Genomic DNA, 15,587 nt, shown 5'->3' with positions numbered 1-15,587 from the left:
CGTCTCTGGTTTAATGTGTTTCATTGTGCAGAAGTTTAAAGACTTCAGATCCTTCACATGGGAGCAGGTTGGTTATTCTTCTGAGGTTCTGATCCAGAGTCCATGTGTTATGAAAATCACTTCTGCAGCTTGTTTTTGTATCATTCTGCAAAGTAACTAAAGTTATCAGGTAACTGTAGTGGATTAAATACTCTAAAGTTCATGAATGTATTTGTGCGTTGATTTCCAACGACCACTCCAAAGGACCTTTTACGTTTATCTAATGAAGTTAAAGTTGAGTCCAAATCTTTTGTTTTCACCACATTTATATTTTTGAATCAAGAACTACAAAGTACTACATGTGTGCTGTGAGGTCAGATTCAACCTTCAGTTCATGTTTGGACCAGCAGGACGATCCCAAACAGACAAGCCGATCGGTCTTCACTGATCGTCATGGAAACTAAATTTAGACACCAGATGACACTGTTCAGATTCTCAGTCGATGTTTATTGATTAAGTTCAAGCCGTCAAATAAGATAACACACATCTGTTCATAATTATAATCATATTGGAGAAACGTGATTATAACATGGACTTCCCCTCAAATGTTTGATACAACCAAATATTAAAGTTTTTAGTCTGATTGCTTCATAAAGTTCAGATACTCTGTTCTGTCACCTAAAGCATGAAGGTAACTTGTTCTAAAAAGTAAAAGAACAGGAGTGACAGAATCATGTTTATGTTGAACATGATGTACTGTATTTGTACAAAGTCGAATGAGTTGGTTTCACTTGATTTGATATATACATAAATATTCTTATTGACGTCTGAGAGACAACAGAAGAATATAATCTTCATAACTGTTTTCATTCGTGTTTAACTGCCTAAAAATGAGACTTGTTCTGTTTTTTGATCAGAATGAGAGACTTACTTTGAACTCTGACTCTAGAGAGACTTCATGAGTCAAAATGAATCAAGGACTTTCAGTTGCAATCTGCAATCTCACCACTAGATGTCACTAGATTCGACACTGCTCCTTTAATGATCGTCCAAAAACACGAAAGGTTTTGTGTTTGTCAGCAGCTTCTCTCCACAGGAGAAGACTCTCCCCCTACACTGAACACAGAAGCACTGAGGAACCATATGGCAATAACCCAAACCCAGGATAAAGAGGTTCAGTGAATGTGGTGTTGAAGGTGTGGAGGTGGATCAGTGTGTCAGAGCAGACTCTGTAGAAGGACAGAGAGCCAGCAGGACAGTCCACATACACTGCTACTCTGTGAGAGACCGAGGAGGAGGAGGAGATGGAGGAGGAGGAGAAGAAGGAGGAGGAGGGGAGGATGAATGTTCTTGTGTTATTGTGCCAGACAGAGTAACCATCAACATCAGAGCAGCTCAGACTCCAGGACTGATCATTCTCTCCAAACCAGGCTCCTATCCTTCTGATTCCTCTGTAACTCACTGATACATAAGCTCTTCCTCTCCACTCGACCTCCCAGTAACAGCGACCAGTCAGACCATCTCCACACAGCAGCTGACAGTAGTTGAACCTCTCTGGATGATCAGGATACGGCTCGTTCTTTGTCACTAATGTCACCTTCCTGTTGTTGTCCGACAGTTTGAGGTATTTGTTCACTGTGTTTGTGTCCACTGTGAGTTCACAGGCATCTGATGGAGAGAACAAGACAGAATACAGCAGCAGTTTATCATCTAACACACTTCAAAGATGCAACACAATGTACAGACATCTTTAACACATTATTTATTCGCATTCTGTTGATCAGGGCCGGTTTTAGCTATGGGCAATGTGGGCGACCGCCCAGGGCGCAGTCTCCGTAAGGGCACATGAGCGCCCGAAAAAAAAAACGCCCAGGGCGCAAATGTGGCCAGGACCGGCGCTGCTGTTGCTTATTACAGTCAAACTTTAAATGTTTTAAGAGTATTGCACCAACATCCAGGGATTGGATATGGAGATGGTGGGAGTACCTGGGTGTTCACCTCAACAACAAACTGGACTGGTCAGACTACGCAGATGTCCTGTTCAAGAAGGGTCAACGTCATCCCTACTTACTGAGGACACAGAGATCCTTTGGAGTCTGCAGGACTGTGTGATTGATACAAAGGAGTCTCTGAGGACTTTGCAGTTAATTCAGAATGCTGCTGCACGTGTTCTGACAGGAACCAAGATCAGAGATCACATCTCTCCCATTCTGGCTTCCTTGCATTGGCTCCCTGTTAAATCTAGAATAGAATTTAAAATTCTTCTCCTTACTTACAAAGCTCTTCATGGTCAGGCACCATCATATCTAAAAGAACTCATAGTACCTTACTACCCCTCTAGAACACTGCGCTCTCAGGATGCTGGGTTCCTTGTGGTTCCTTGTGGTTCCTATAGTCTCCAAAAGTAGATTGGGAGCCAGAGCTTTCAGCTATCAGGCTCCTCTTCTGTGGAACAAACTACCATTCTGGGTTCAGGAGGCAGACACGGTCAACACCTTTAAGAGTAGACTGAAGACTTTCCTCTTTGATTAAATAACTAAAATCCTCTATACAGACTGACTCATCTTCTTTCAAACTGAGAGTTGAATGCAGATACACAAGCTTTTGATTTAAACTCCTTTAACATGTGCTGCCTTGTTTTCATGAATCAAAGTGAACAAACACTTACACTTCCTCAGACCAGGTTTCAGCCTCTGCTCTCCACCATGATCCACCCTGGAGGAAGAAACAAAGAATGAACCTTCAGAAGCTTCTTCATCAATGATCTTCAGAAAGATTCACTCACATCCACCATCAAGACAAATCGTCTGCATGGAGAAAACACATTCATACAAAAAAAGAAAATCCACAGAAAACAAGCAAACTCTAAACTCACCACTGTGACATCACTGCTCTATGTCCATAAATGGTCTATGTCAAGGAAGTGAGACAGCTCTATCCTCTGACTTCGGCTACCAAAGAATGTGTATGTGTGAATCATCATTACCCATCTTTTAAGCCAACATAAACAAGACGTCTTGTGCTCAGAGATAATGTAAATTTGAACTTCTATATCTAGATCAGCTACTAAACAGACCTGAAGTTCAAACTGTTTTATCAACCACTGTTTCCAAGGTCAACAATGACAAACAATTTAGCCTGTCAGTGTGACAGAGAAACAGTGTGTGAGCTCTTGTTGTCTCTTCATACCTGAGAGTGTCCAGTCTCCAGCGTGGATTCTTCAGACCAGCAGACAGCAGCTTCACTCCTGACTCTCCTGGATGATTGTAGCTCAGGTCCAGCTCTCTCAGATGGGAGGGGTTGGATCTCAGAGCTGAGGCCAGAGAAGTACAACCTTCCTCTGCTACCAGACAGCCTGACAGCCTGGAGACACACACACACACACACACACACACACACACACACACACAGAATGACATTTAATTTATTTTTGTGTCATTGCAAATTCTATAATTAAATTAGCTAAATGTCATTTTATGATCAGTTTTGAAATGCAGTCAAATCACTTTAGAATCTGTGATCTGCAAAGTATTTTGACACAAATCAACATTTATTTTTGACCACTCAGGAGCTGTAAAACTCTGTGAATAGTACTGTGAAGTCTAAACCTGCTCTATATGGAAAGAGATAACTTCTTTAATTTTTCAAATCAAACAAAACTGAACCCTAACCTGAGGGTCTCCAGTGTACAGTGTGGACTCTGTAGTTCAGCAGAGAGCAGCTTCACTCCTGAATCCTTCAGGTCGTTGTTACTCAGGTCCAGCTCTGTCAGACGTGAGGACTGGGAGCTGAGAACTGATGAGAACTCCTGACAGCATTTCTCTGTGAGCCTGGTTTGATTTAACCTGATTAAAAACAAAATGAAACACTTTAACCATTATGTTTTACTTTAACATCCAAAATGCTCAGTTTTTCAGAGTTCAGAGTATTAATCAAGTGAAGCTGTGGAATATTCTTATGATTCAAAGTCCAAACATGTTGTCATCAACAACAAATCATTTTTGTTTTATCAATGGGACAATACAGTATACAAAAAGGATCACAGTGATCTGACCTGAGAGTCTCTACAGTGTGGACTCACCCATACCCACCCCATCCCCAATGCCAAGATGCATTTCATGTTTGAAGTATGAAAGCATAACAGTGATCTGACCTGAGAGTCTCCAGTGTACAGTGTGGACTCTTCAGTCCAGCAGAGAGCAGCTTCACTCCTGAATCCTTCAGGTCATTGTTACTCAGGTCCAGCTCTGTCAGACGTGAGGACTGGGAGCGGAGAACTGATGAGAACTCCTGACAGCATTTCTTTGTGAGGCCACTTTGATTGCACCTGATAATAATCAATAAAAACAAATATGTTTTTTTCTATACTCCAATTTAGTCCAAAATGGTTGTGTAAGTGAGTAGGACAGATTCTCTGTAACCCCAGCTCATCCCCAAATCCACACAATGTAATCTGACCTGAGGGTCTCCAGTGTACAGTGTGGACTCTCCAGTCCAGCAGAGAGCAGCTTCCCTCCTGAATCCTTCAGGTCGTTGTTACTCAGGTCCAGCTCTCTCAGACGTGAGGACTGGGAGCTGAGGACTGAGGACAGAGCTTCACAGCTTCTCTCTGACAGATTACAGCCACTCAACCTGTAGAGATAGTGATAAAGACAAACATTGATACTGTTTCTGTTGTATATAATGTAAAAAAAACCCATCAAATTCTTCACATTTTTTCACACATTCACAAATTCAGATCCATAAAAGAGTTTCATAAAAGATGTAGATTCAGGTTGCTCATATAACATTTGTCAAAATCAAATCTAAAGTTTCAAGCTGAGAACAGCAACATCCATGTTACCCAGGACAGGATAGGCAATTGAGTCTGAACACAATTCGAAGGCTGCTTTGTTGTATCCATATTTTTGGACCATCAGTGTTTTTTACTGAGCATACTCCACATGTTCTCACTTCCAACTTGTAAAATATTGCAGCTTGGCCAGAGCTCCTACACTTCAAAATATGACACTACATGTACCATTCATGGCTGTGCAAGGCCCTGCACTTAAGTTGGCAAGGATGACTATAAAATGTCTAAATAACTGTAGAGTGTGTCTGACAGACATTATTACTGACACTGCAGCAGCACAGAGACTTCAGTAAAGTCAGTCAAAGGCAGCTTGAGGTTGCCGAGCAACCAGGGTCAGTTGCAGGTCAGAGCAATTAACTGCAGCTGTGCTCTGTCTGTGTGTGAGTGACTGCTGAGAGACACAGAAAATCTCTAAATGAAGCCCCTCCAACTAGTGGACACTGCCAAACGGTAGGTGGTATCAAAAAGCCCAAATGACCGTGAGCATCCTCATCTTGTCGACCATGTGAATGCTGAATTTCAGTGTGTGAAGTTAAAAAATGTGACCTGGGGAGAGAGAGAAAGAACAGGTGCCCCGTGCTCCTTTGGGAAATTTCTCCTCTCCAGTTTACATGGGAGTAGATGGGGCTGTCGGTGGGTGATCCTGGAGCATCAGTGCGTCTCCCGCCAAAACTATAAGTCTGACAGCTTCAGCAGTGATATCGCTGCGTAGCCCACGAATTTTCCTACGTTACTATGTAGAAATTATTTCTGTAGAGTGACATTTGTGGCTGCGAGAGCTGTTTGCATATTTCTTTTTTGACAAATGTTTCTCTCCCTCTCCACTCTAGCGATGATGTCACCCACTCTCGCTCTGAACATTCTACCAATACACACCCATTGTAAACTTTGGTGTGGTTTTTGGTGATTTTTGGTAAAACCGTTTGGTGAAACTCTTAGAAACAGTGAATAGTGACCTCGCAGGCACAGTCAATTATGCAATGTCTGGTTAGACTTTCAAAAGAAAGCTTTCATGGTTAACATGAAACGGTCACACTTTGGTTAGGTTTAGGCAAATAAAATACTTGGGTTTACGCACAAAAACTACTTGGTTAGGTTTGGGAATGAAGCAGAACTTATGTTATGTACCTAATGTAATATGTTATGTATTACATCAGGTTAGTTAACATGGATACCAACATTAAAAGCAAGAGGTTCTGAGATGCACACAGTTCAGGCTGTGTTCTGGCAAGATATTCATTAGTTGAATATAAATTTGCACTTGTGATACAGTTATTATCTTTGGTGTCTGTGCACTTACAGAGCTTTGTTGGAGGCTTTGACCACTGGCAACAGCCTCAGAAGAGCCCCCTCTGAAGCAGAGTATTTCTTCAGGTCAAACACGTCCAGATCTTTGTCTGATGACAGTAAGATGAAGACCAGAGCTGACCACTGAGCAGGAGTCAGTCTATCTGTGGAGAGACTTCCTGAACTCAGGTACTGTTGGATCTCCTCCACTAGAGAAAGATCATTCAGTTCATTCAGACAGTGGAACAGATTGATGATTCTCTCTGGAGACAGATTCTCATTGATCTTCTTCTTGATGTACTCGACTGTTTCCTGATTGGTCTGTGAGCTTCTTTTCTTGTTCAGTAGACCTTCAGGGAGCTTGGTCTGATTGGTCTCCAGTGAAAGACCCAGGAGGAAGCGGAGGAACAAGTCCAGGTGTCCATTTGGACTCTGTAAGGCCTTGTCAATAGCAAACCTGTGGACCTCTGTCACAGATGTTTCAAAAACCATTTGCACATGTTCACAAACAGTTTGCGCTAGCTTGGACATCACATTTTTCTTTCTGTTAATGAGCGACATCTCCACATACAAAGCTGCCAAAAACTCCTGAACACTCAGATGGATGAAGCTAAACATCTTGTCATGTTCTTTCTTCTTCCCATGTTCTTCTTTAAAGATCTCTGTGAACACTCCTGAACACACTGAGGCTCCTCTGACATCAATGCCACTCTCTTTTAGATCTTTCTCGTAGAAGATCGGGTTGCGCTTTTTCAGCTGCTGGAAAGCCAGTTTTGATAATGACTTGATGTACTGGATGTACTGAATGTACTTTTCTGGTTCATACTTCTCTTTTGTCTGATCCATCTGAAACACCAGGAAGCGGATGTACATCTCAGTCAGGGTCTTGGGCAGCTCTCCTCCCTCTCTGGTCTTCAACAGATCCTCCAGAACTGTAGCAGAGATCCAGCAGAAGACTGGGATGTGGCACATGATGTGGAGGCTTCGTGATGTCTTGATGTGGGAGATGATTCTGCTGGCCTGCTCCTCATCTCTGAATCTCTTCTTGAAGTACTCGTCCTTCTGAGGGTCAGTGAACCCTCTGACCTCTGTCATGATGTCAACAAAATCAGAATGGATCTGATTGGCTGCTGCAGGTCGTGTGGTTATCCAGAGGCGAGCAGAAGGAAGCAGTTTTCTCTTGATGAGGTTTGTCAGCAGCTCATCCACTGAGGTCGACGCTGTAACATCAAATTTAACTGCCTGGTTTTTATTGGTAGAGCAGTCCAGTTGAAGTCGGCTCTCATCCAGTCCATCCAAAACAAACAGAACTTTGAATTTACTTCTGTCATAGTTGGTGATTCCTGATGACTGCAGAGTTGTAAAGATGTAATTAAGAGCTTTTTCTGGGATGACTATGGCCTCAGTGATACATTCATGAATGAGCTCTGTCAAAGAAAACTTTTGTCCCTTCTTTAAGTTCAGCTGACGAAAGGTGAAGGGGAATATGAGATGCACATCCTGATTGGCTCTTCCTTCAGCCCAGTCCAACAGAAACTTGCACGTAAGAAATGTTTTTCCAATTCCTGCGATTCCAGTGGTCAGCACTGTTCTTATGGGTTTATATCTTCCAGAGGGAGGCTTGAACATGTCACTGGGTTTAAGTGATTTCTCTGTATCTGCTGGCTTCCCTGCTGCCTCAATCTGCATGACCTCATGCTGTGTGTTGATGTGGATGTCACCTCCACCTGTGATGTACAGCTCTGTGTAGATATCAACCAGACGTTCCTCATCCTTCTTCTGTGACCACCCCTCTTGTGCACACATGAACTTGTCCTGGAGGTTTGACTGAAGTAACTGTTGGTAATATGAGATGTGTCGTGGCTCCGGTACTGGAACAATCCCATCTGTGACAAAAAAACAACATTGAATCAGGCTGCATGTCCACAGATACCTCTTTTCTCACAAGCATTGGTTAATGCATGTTTTTTCTTGCTAAAAGGTTTGTTTATGAAAAGAAACTAAGATACAGACAAATATAATTTTAGTAGTCACTGCTGGACCAATAAATATTATTATATTAGTCCGTCCGTCTTCTTCCGCTTTATCCGTTTTTATCGGGTCGGGGGGGAAGTAGCTTTAGCAGGGAGGCCCAGACTTCCCTCTCCCCAGCCACTTCTGCCAGCTCTCCCAGGGGGACCCCAAGGCGTTCCCAGGCCAGCCGAGAGACGTAGTCCCTCCAGCGTGTCCTGGGTCTTCCCCGGGGCCGCCTCCCGGAGGGACGTGCCCGGAACATCTCACCAGGGAGACGTCCAGGAGGCATCCTCACGAGATGCCCGAGCCACCTCAACTGGTTCCTCTCGATGCGGAGGAGCAGCGGTTCTACTCTGAGCTCCTCGCGGATGGCCGAGCTTCTCACCCTATCTCTAAGGGAGACCCCAGCCACCCTGCGAAGGAAGCTCATTTCGGCCGCTTGTATTCGCGATCTTATTCTTTCGGTCACTACCCAAAGCTCGTGACCATAGGTGAGGGTAGGAACGTAGATCGACTGGTAAATCGAGAGCTTCGCCTTTCGGCTCAGCTCCTTCTTCACCACGACGGACCGGTGCAGAGTCCGCATCACTGCAGAAGCCGCACCGATCCGCCGGTCGATCTCCCGTTCCATCCTTCCCTCACTCGTGAACAAGACCCCGAGATACTTGAACTCCTCCACTTGAGGCAGGATCTCATCCCCGACCTGGAGACTGCACTCCACCCTTTTCCGGCTGAGAACCATGGCCTCGGATTTGGAGGTGCTGATTCTCATCCCAGCCGCTTCACACTCGGCTGCAAACCGCTCCAGAGAGAGCTGAAGGTCACGATCCGATGAAGCCAACAAGACTAGATCGTCCGCAAAAAGCAGCGACCCAATCCTAAGGCCACCGAATCGCAGCCCCTCGACGCCCTGGCTGCGCCTAGAAATCCTGTCCATAAAAGTTATGAACAGAACCGGTGACAAAGGGCAGCCCTGGCGGAGTCCAACTCCCACGGGAAACAGGTCCGACTTACTGCCGGCAATGCGGACCAAGCTCTGGCACCGAGAGTAAAGGGACCGGATAGCCCGTATCAATGGGTCCGGAACCCCATACTCCCGGAGCACCCCCCACAGGACCTCCCGAGGGACACGGTCGAACGCCTTCTCCAGGTCCACAAAACACATGTAGACTGGTTGGGCGAACTCCCATGCACCCTCCAGGGCCGCGCTAAGGGTATAGAGCTGGTCCACAGTTCCACGGCCAGGACGAAAACCACACTGCTCCTCCTGGATCCGAGGTTCGACAATCTTGCGGACCCTCCTCTCCAGGACCCCCGAAAAGACCTTCCCGGGGAGGCTGAGGAGTGTGATCCCCCTATAGTTGGAGCACATCCTCCGGTCCCCCTTTTTGAAGAGGGGAACCACCACCCCGGTCTGCCAGTCCAGAGGCACTGCCCCCGATGTCCACGCGATGTTGCAGAGACGTGTCAACCAAGACAGCCCCACAACATCCAGAGCCTTGAGGAACTCCGGGCGGACCTCATCCACCCCCGGGGCCTTGCCACCGAGGAGTTTTTTGACTACCTCAGCGACCTCAGCCCCAGAGATGGGCGAGACCACCACGGGGTCCCCAGACTCTGCCTCCTCAACGGAAGACGTGCTGGTGGGATTGAGGAGGTCTTCGAAGTATTCCCTCCACCGACCCAAGACGTCCCCAGTCGAGGTCAGCAGCACACCGTCCCCACTGAACACAGTGTTGATAGTGCACTGCTTCCCCCGCCTGAGCCGCCGGATGGTGGTCCAGAACCTCCTCGAAGCCGTTCGAAAGTCGCTCTCCATGGCCTCACCGAACTCCTCCCACGCCCGAGTTTTTGCCTCCGCAACCGCCGAGGCCGCATTCCGCTTGGCATGTCGATACCCGTCAGCTGCTTCAGGACTCCCACAGGCCAAAAAGGTTCTGTAGGCCTCCTTCTTCAGCTTGACGGCATCCCTCACCGCCGGTGTCCACCAGCGGGTTCGGGGGCCACCGCCACGACAGGCACCGACCACCTTACGGCCACAGCTCCGGTCGGCCGCCTCGACAATGGAGGAACGGAACAAGGTCCACTCGGACTCAATGTCCCCCGCCTCCCCCGGGACATGAGCGAAGCTCTCCCGGAGGTGGGAGTTGAAACTCTTTCTGACAGGAGATTCAGCCAGACGTTCCCAACAAACCCGCACAGAACGTTTGGGCCTGCCAGGTCTGACTGCCATCCTCCCCCACCATCGGAGCCAACTCACCACCAGGTGGTGATCAGTTGACAGCTCCGCCCCTCTCTTCACCCGAGTGTCCAAAACATGTGGCCGCAAGTCCGACGACACGACCACAAAGTCGATCATCGAACTACGGCCGAGGGCATCCTGGTGCCAAGTGCACATATGGACACCCTTATGCTTGAACATGGTGTTCGTTATGGACAATCCATGACGTGCACAGAAGTCCAATAACAGAACACCACTCGGGTTCAGATCAGGAGGGCCGTTCCTCCCAATCACGCCCCTCCAGGTCTCACTGTCGCTGCCCACGTGAGCATTGAAGTCCCCCAGGAGGACGAGGGAGTCCCCAGAGGGAGTGCTCTCCAGCACCCCCTCCAAAGACTCCAAAAAGGGTGGGTACTCTGAACTGCGATTCGGTGCATAGGCACAGACGACAGTCAGGACCCGTCCCCCCACCCGAAGGCGAAGGGAGGCTACCCTCTCGTCCACCGGGGTGAACCCCAACTTACAGGCGCCGAGCCGGGGGGAAACAAGCATTCCCACCCCTGCTCTGGGCCTTTCACCGGGGGCAACACCAGAGTGGTAGAGCATCCAACCCCTCTCAAGGAAACTGGTTCCGGAGCCCACACTGTGCGTCGAGGCAAGCCCGACTATATCTAGCCGGAATTTCTCAACCTCGCACACCAGCTCAGGCTCCTTCCCCACCAGAGAGGTGACGTTCCACGTCCCCAGAGCCAGCTTCTGCAACCGGGGGTCGGACCGCCGCTCTGCCGCCCATCTCTCTTCGCACCTGGTCCCCCCTGAGACCCCTCCCATGGGTGGTGGGCCCAGGGGAAGGGAGGCCCATGTCTCCTTTTCAGGCTGTGCCCGGCCGGGCCCCATGGATAAGGACCCGACCACCAGGCGCTCGCCAACGAGCCCCACCCCCAGACCTGGCTCCAGGGGGGGGCCCCGGTGGCCCGTGTCCGGGCAAGGGAAACGTGTTTCCTTTTGTTCGCATGTCATCAGGGGGAATTTGAGCTGCGCTTTGTCTGGACCCTCACCTAGGACCTGTTTGCCTTGGGAGACCCTACCAGGGGCATAAAGCCCCCGACAACATAGCTCCCAGGATCATTGGAACACGCAAACCCCTCCACCACGATAAGGTGGCAGCTCCACCATATTAGTCAAGATTTAAATACTTATGGTAGGGAACTTCCCAGTACAGCCAATGCCTTGGATTGGTGACCTGTAAGCAGCTGCTGGTATTCCTGCCATCTACTGAATGAAATTGTACTGTCATTTCATGAAATCAGTTCAAAGATATTTAAATATCAATGAAATTGTCAATGGTGTTATCTATTTGTTGAGAGGTGCAGATTTTAGTAACAACTAAAGCTTTTCATATCCCTTCAATAGGTGCATTTATGTATTGTACACCAAAGGTTAGGACTAAGAATTCGGAGTGGCCTATCAGGGTTGGTAGTCAGTGTGTCTGGATGAGCCAGTGTTGACTTTATCTGCAAACACGCCACCTTGAAAACTTGCCCCCTAGCCTGAAGATGTTGCCTTTGATTCTATACATTCTCGGGGTTTCTGCAGATGTTTATAATATCAATTAAGTTTAAGCGTTTAAAAGAGCTTCTTTTGAGGGAACTGAATTCAATGCTTTTCGAGACTTCCAGACCTGCAGGTAGTCAGATGCTGCTTTGACTAAATCTCATTAAATTCTTTTATCTTTTCTTTCAATCAGTTATTATCGGTTGTTATCAGTCTTTATTAGCTCCACACCATTAAAAAGATATGTTTAAATGATTTATTAATTAAACAAAAAGAATGTGACTGAAGCTTGGATCCTGCATTGTGGGCAATCGTCACAGGCGGCCAGGCAAACAGACCTCCAAAGTCTCCAGTTACTAATTTGTGCTAAGTGTTCAGGGATGCTACTGCAATAGGTTGAGGGGACAGCTCTGATTCTGATGTTGTAACCCAGCTCGGAGACAGATGACATGCTGGACAAGTAGAGTACATGCAGAAGAGCTGGTGGAATCAGGACTGAGTAGCAACATTCTCCATCAAACCATTTAAACACTTCCAAACTCAACAGAAGGAGCAGAGTTGGTGTATAGATGGATGTTGTATTGGTAAGACAATAGTTTGTCATAGAAGGTTATCCCGTTCCATTTAGCAGGAAATTTGAGCCAACAACAGTTTGACATGGCGTGTCCAGAGAGATGGGACTATTTAAATACATACATTTATATTGCAGGCAAGAAATATATGTACTGTATGTTTTTTGCTTAAAGCTGCATGGCATAGTGTTTGGATGAAGGGCTAATGTTTAGTAGTAGAGTGATGGCCAACTTTGCACAAGACAGAGGGGATGAGGCAGATCATGAGCTCATCTTCGATGTGGGGCACCCTGTGGGCCACACTTAGGATCACCTGACGCACAGGTGAGGTCCTCCACGGATCTGTGCATGAAGGCCTTTGGTGAAATCTATTTATTGATCTAACTGTATACATTGTGATGTTAAATTCCACATTCCACACTCCCACTGACGATTTCATGTTGTCGGTGTCACTTTTCCCCAAACATATGGAGGAGAATCTGCACGGCCATTTTAACTCAGTATCAGTGAGCAGACTGTATTTCACCTCTAGTGTATGCATGTGTTTATGCATTAATATGAGGTAACTACAAACCTGTTTAAACACTCATATATACAGTGGTAGGTGGTCCTACAGGGACTGTTTTCTGCAGCACACTATCCTGCAGACTCACATGATCCAACATGATGTTCTCTTTTCTACCACCAGGGGCTGCTCAATCATCACTAATGTAACTGGACCCAGTGAGCGATAACACTGTATGAAGTGAGTACAAAGAGCAAAGCAACAGACTTATCTGAAGCCAGTGTGGCAGGTCAAGTGAAGAAGACAACAAACTCTCGATGTGATCACTCGTTTTAAACACTGATGAAGCTGATCTCACAGCTGTCAGCATCAGATTTATGTGGATTTGGTCTGATGATGTCAGGATTCTAAAATAATCATTTGCAGCAGGTGTGATTATTGTAGGAGTGATTCTAAGATGTCTGGTGAGTTCTGTATGCTTAAATCACACTTTTACATTTGTAATATATATATAGTATAGAGTATATAATATATAAGATATATAGGTATATATGAATATATCGATATATAATCTAGATATGTATATATATTTAAATATCATCTACTGCAGCTAATCCGGCATGGTCTACCAGACGTGTTAGTGGCATAGATGGTTAGATTGACGTCACCTCCAATGTTTGCACCAGTAAGCTGAGGAGCCATGAAGGAACTTCCACTCTGGACAGCAGCTGTGTTGATTCCTGCTTCCCTCTGAGCTTCAGCTGAATCCTCCACAGGTTTCTCTGCTGGAACAGACAGAACCAAAACGAAACAGAGCTTTGGAAAAATGAAACAGAAAACAGAATGTGGTAGCATCACAGTCTGTTTTCACAGACATCAAAGTATCATCATCTAACTTCAAGCTAAGGTTCAATACAACATAAATATGCTTATTCAGACGTACTCTGTACGATATTATAAACAGTTCCACCATAAGCAAGCACTTGGCGACCCAAGCTCATTGGTGGACGGTCATCCACCGCAACCGGTTGAGTTAAAGACAGAGAGGGGGAGAGAGAGAGAGAGACAGATGCTCAGCAGCAGCAAATCATAAACTAACTATAAACTGTAATAGAGATATGGCAGCAATAATGACAGTAGTAATATGTGTAGTGGACGTCATGCAGGACCACAGCAGCATATGTTCGTATAAAGATAAAAGTTGGTGTTTTCATAACAATTAAGAGCTGGAATATTTCTGGAATATTCATATTTTTTGGAGAAAATGTTTTCTGGTTTATAAGTTATATGATAATATCATCTGCCATAACTCTGTATAATGACTCTGTGCAGAGAGAGGAGACTCATTCAGTAACAGCTGAGCTGATGGACATATTTTGCACTAGTTACTGCATGAGTCCATATGTATATTTTTCTTATGTATATTTTATAATGCTGCTGCAACGAAAGAATTTCCCTTTGGGGATAAATAAAGTACTCTGTCTGTCTGTCTGTCTGTCTGTCTGTCTGTCTGTCTGTCTGTCTGTCTGTCTCAGGGTTATGCCTAGTCAGGCACAGTATTGTATATGTATATACAGTCACATCTCCCTTTACTGAAAACTCTCTCTCTCTCTCTCTCTCTCTCTCTCTCTCTCTCTCTTTCTTTAACTCAACCGGTCGTGGTGGATGACCGACTGCCATTGAGCCTTGTTTGGGTCTGCCTGAGGTTAAAGGGAAGTTTTTCCTCACCACCGTCGCCAAGTGTTTGCTCATGGTGGAACTGTTGGGATATTGTTATGATATGCCGCTATATAAATAAAATTGAATTGGATTGAATTGTTTCCTTAGGTATTGTGTTGTCAACCCACTCTCTGTATCTGAAAATAGAAAAATAAGGAATGTGACTGACCTTCTGGTCCTGAGCTCGTCTCTGACAGACTCTGGACCAGATCGTTCCTGTTGATCTTCTCTAAAACCTTCTTGGTCACCTTCAGAGCTCCATGAAGTTTATAGGTGTTCACCATCAGATCCACGATGTCCCGTCTGTCTGCCTTCTCCAGCTTGGACACTTTGATGGTTTGGTATCCATCCAGGATGTCAGGGTGCTTCAGATACCATTTGAAGTCCTTCAGTTCATCGTCTGTCAAATCCTCCAGAGTGTTCAAAAGGTCCTCTGATGACATCGTGGCTGAAATCAGGCAGTATGGTCAACCTGAAGGAAAAGTATGACACAATGTATCAGAGCAGCAACAGGAGCTGTGATTGGCTGACACAGGAGCTGTGTTGGAGCTCCTCCTGCTCCTCTATGGGCTGAACATGTGGCACAGTGAAAAAACTAAAGAAAAGTCAGCTGGAGTCTGACCATCTGTCTCACACATACATTTTGACTTTCTTTTGGTTTAAATAGTAAACCTGAAATAAACCTCCTTTACAGTAGATTTCCTCCTCCAGGTGACGACGGCCCAGACAGAGGAAACCATCTCTAACATCAGAGGAAGTTTACTGATTGAAATGTATATTTTAAATGATGACTGCATCAAAAGACACCTTCCAACAACCTGAACTCATTTTCAAACTTAAAGAATGATACAGGAACATTTTCACAGCCTCCGACAGTGAAGAGAA

The 15,587-nt window shown here is 45.9% G+C and overlaps 1 protein-coding gene across 5 annotated transcripts in view; it reads right to left on the bottom strand.

Moving 5' to 3' along the window:
- Window positions 1-15,154, bottom strand: part of LOC104939388 (NACHT, LRR and PYD domains-containing protein 12) — a 119,892-nt gene extending 104,738 nt beyond the window's left edge. For 4 of the 5 annotated variants that reach the window (XM_027282667.1, XM_027282665.1, XM_027282666.1 and 1 more), the window contains exon 1: window positions 14,872-15,154. In XM_027282667.1, the coding sequence (XP_027138468.1) occupies window positions 14,872-15,145 (274 nt within the window). In that variant the 5' untranslated portion in view covers window positions 15,146-15,154. Of the gene's footprint in view, window positions 1-869; window positions 1,648-2,647; window positions 2,695-3,168; window positions 3,343-3,650; window positions 3,825-4,437; window positions 4,612-6,131; window positions 8,005-14,871 lie in introns of those variants that run through there. The other variant, XM_027282670.1, reaches the window with a different exon arrangement.
- Window positions 15,155-15,587: the final 433 nt, after the last annotated feature.

The sequence above is a fragment of the Larimichthys crocea genome, chromosome X, assembly GCF_000972845.2.
Source record: "Larimichthys crocea isolate SSNF chromosome X, L_crocea_2.0, whole genome shotgun sequence".
Lineage (NCBI taxonomy): Eukaryota > Metazoa > Chordata > Actinopteri > Sciaenidae > Larimichthys > Larimichthys crocea.
The sequence above is the reverse complement of the archived record's forward strand: the minus strand, read 5'-3'. Positions and strand labels throughout refer to the sequence as shown.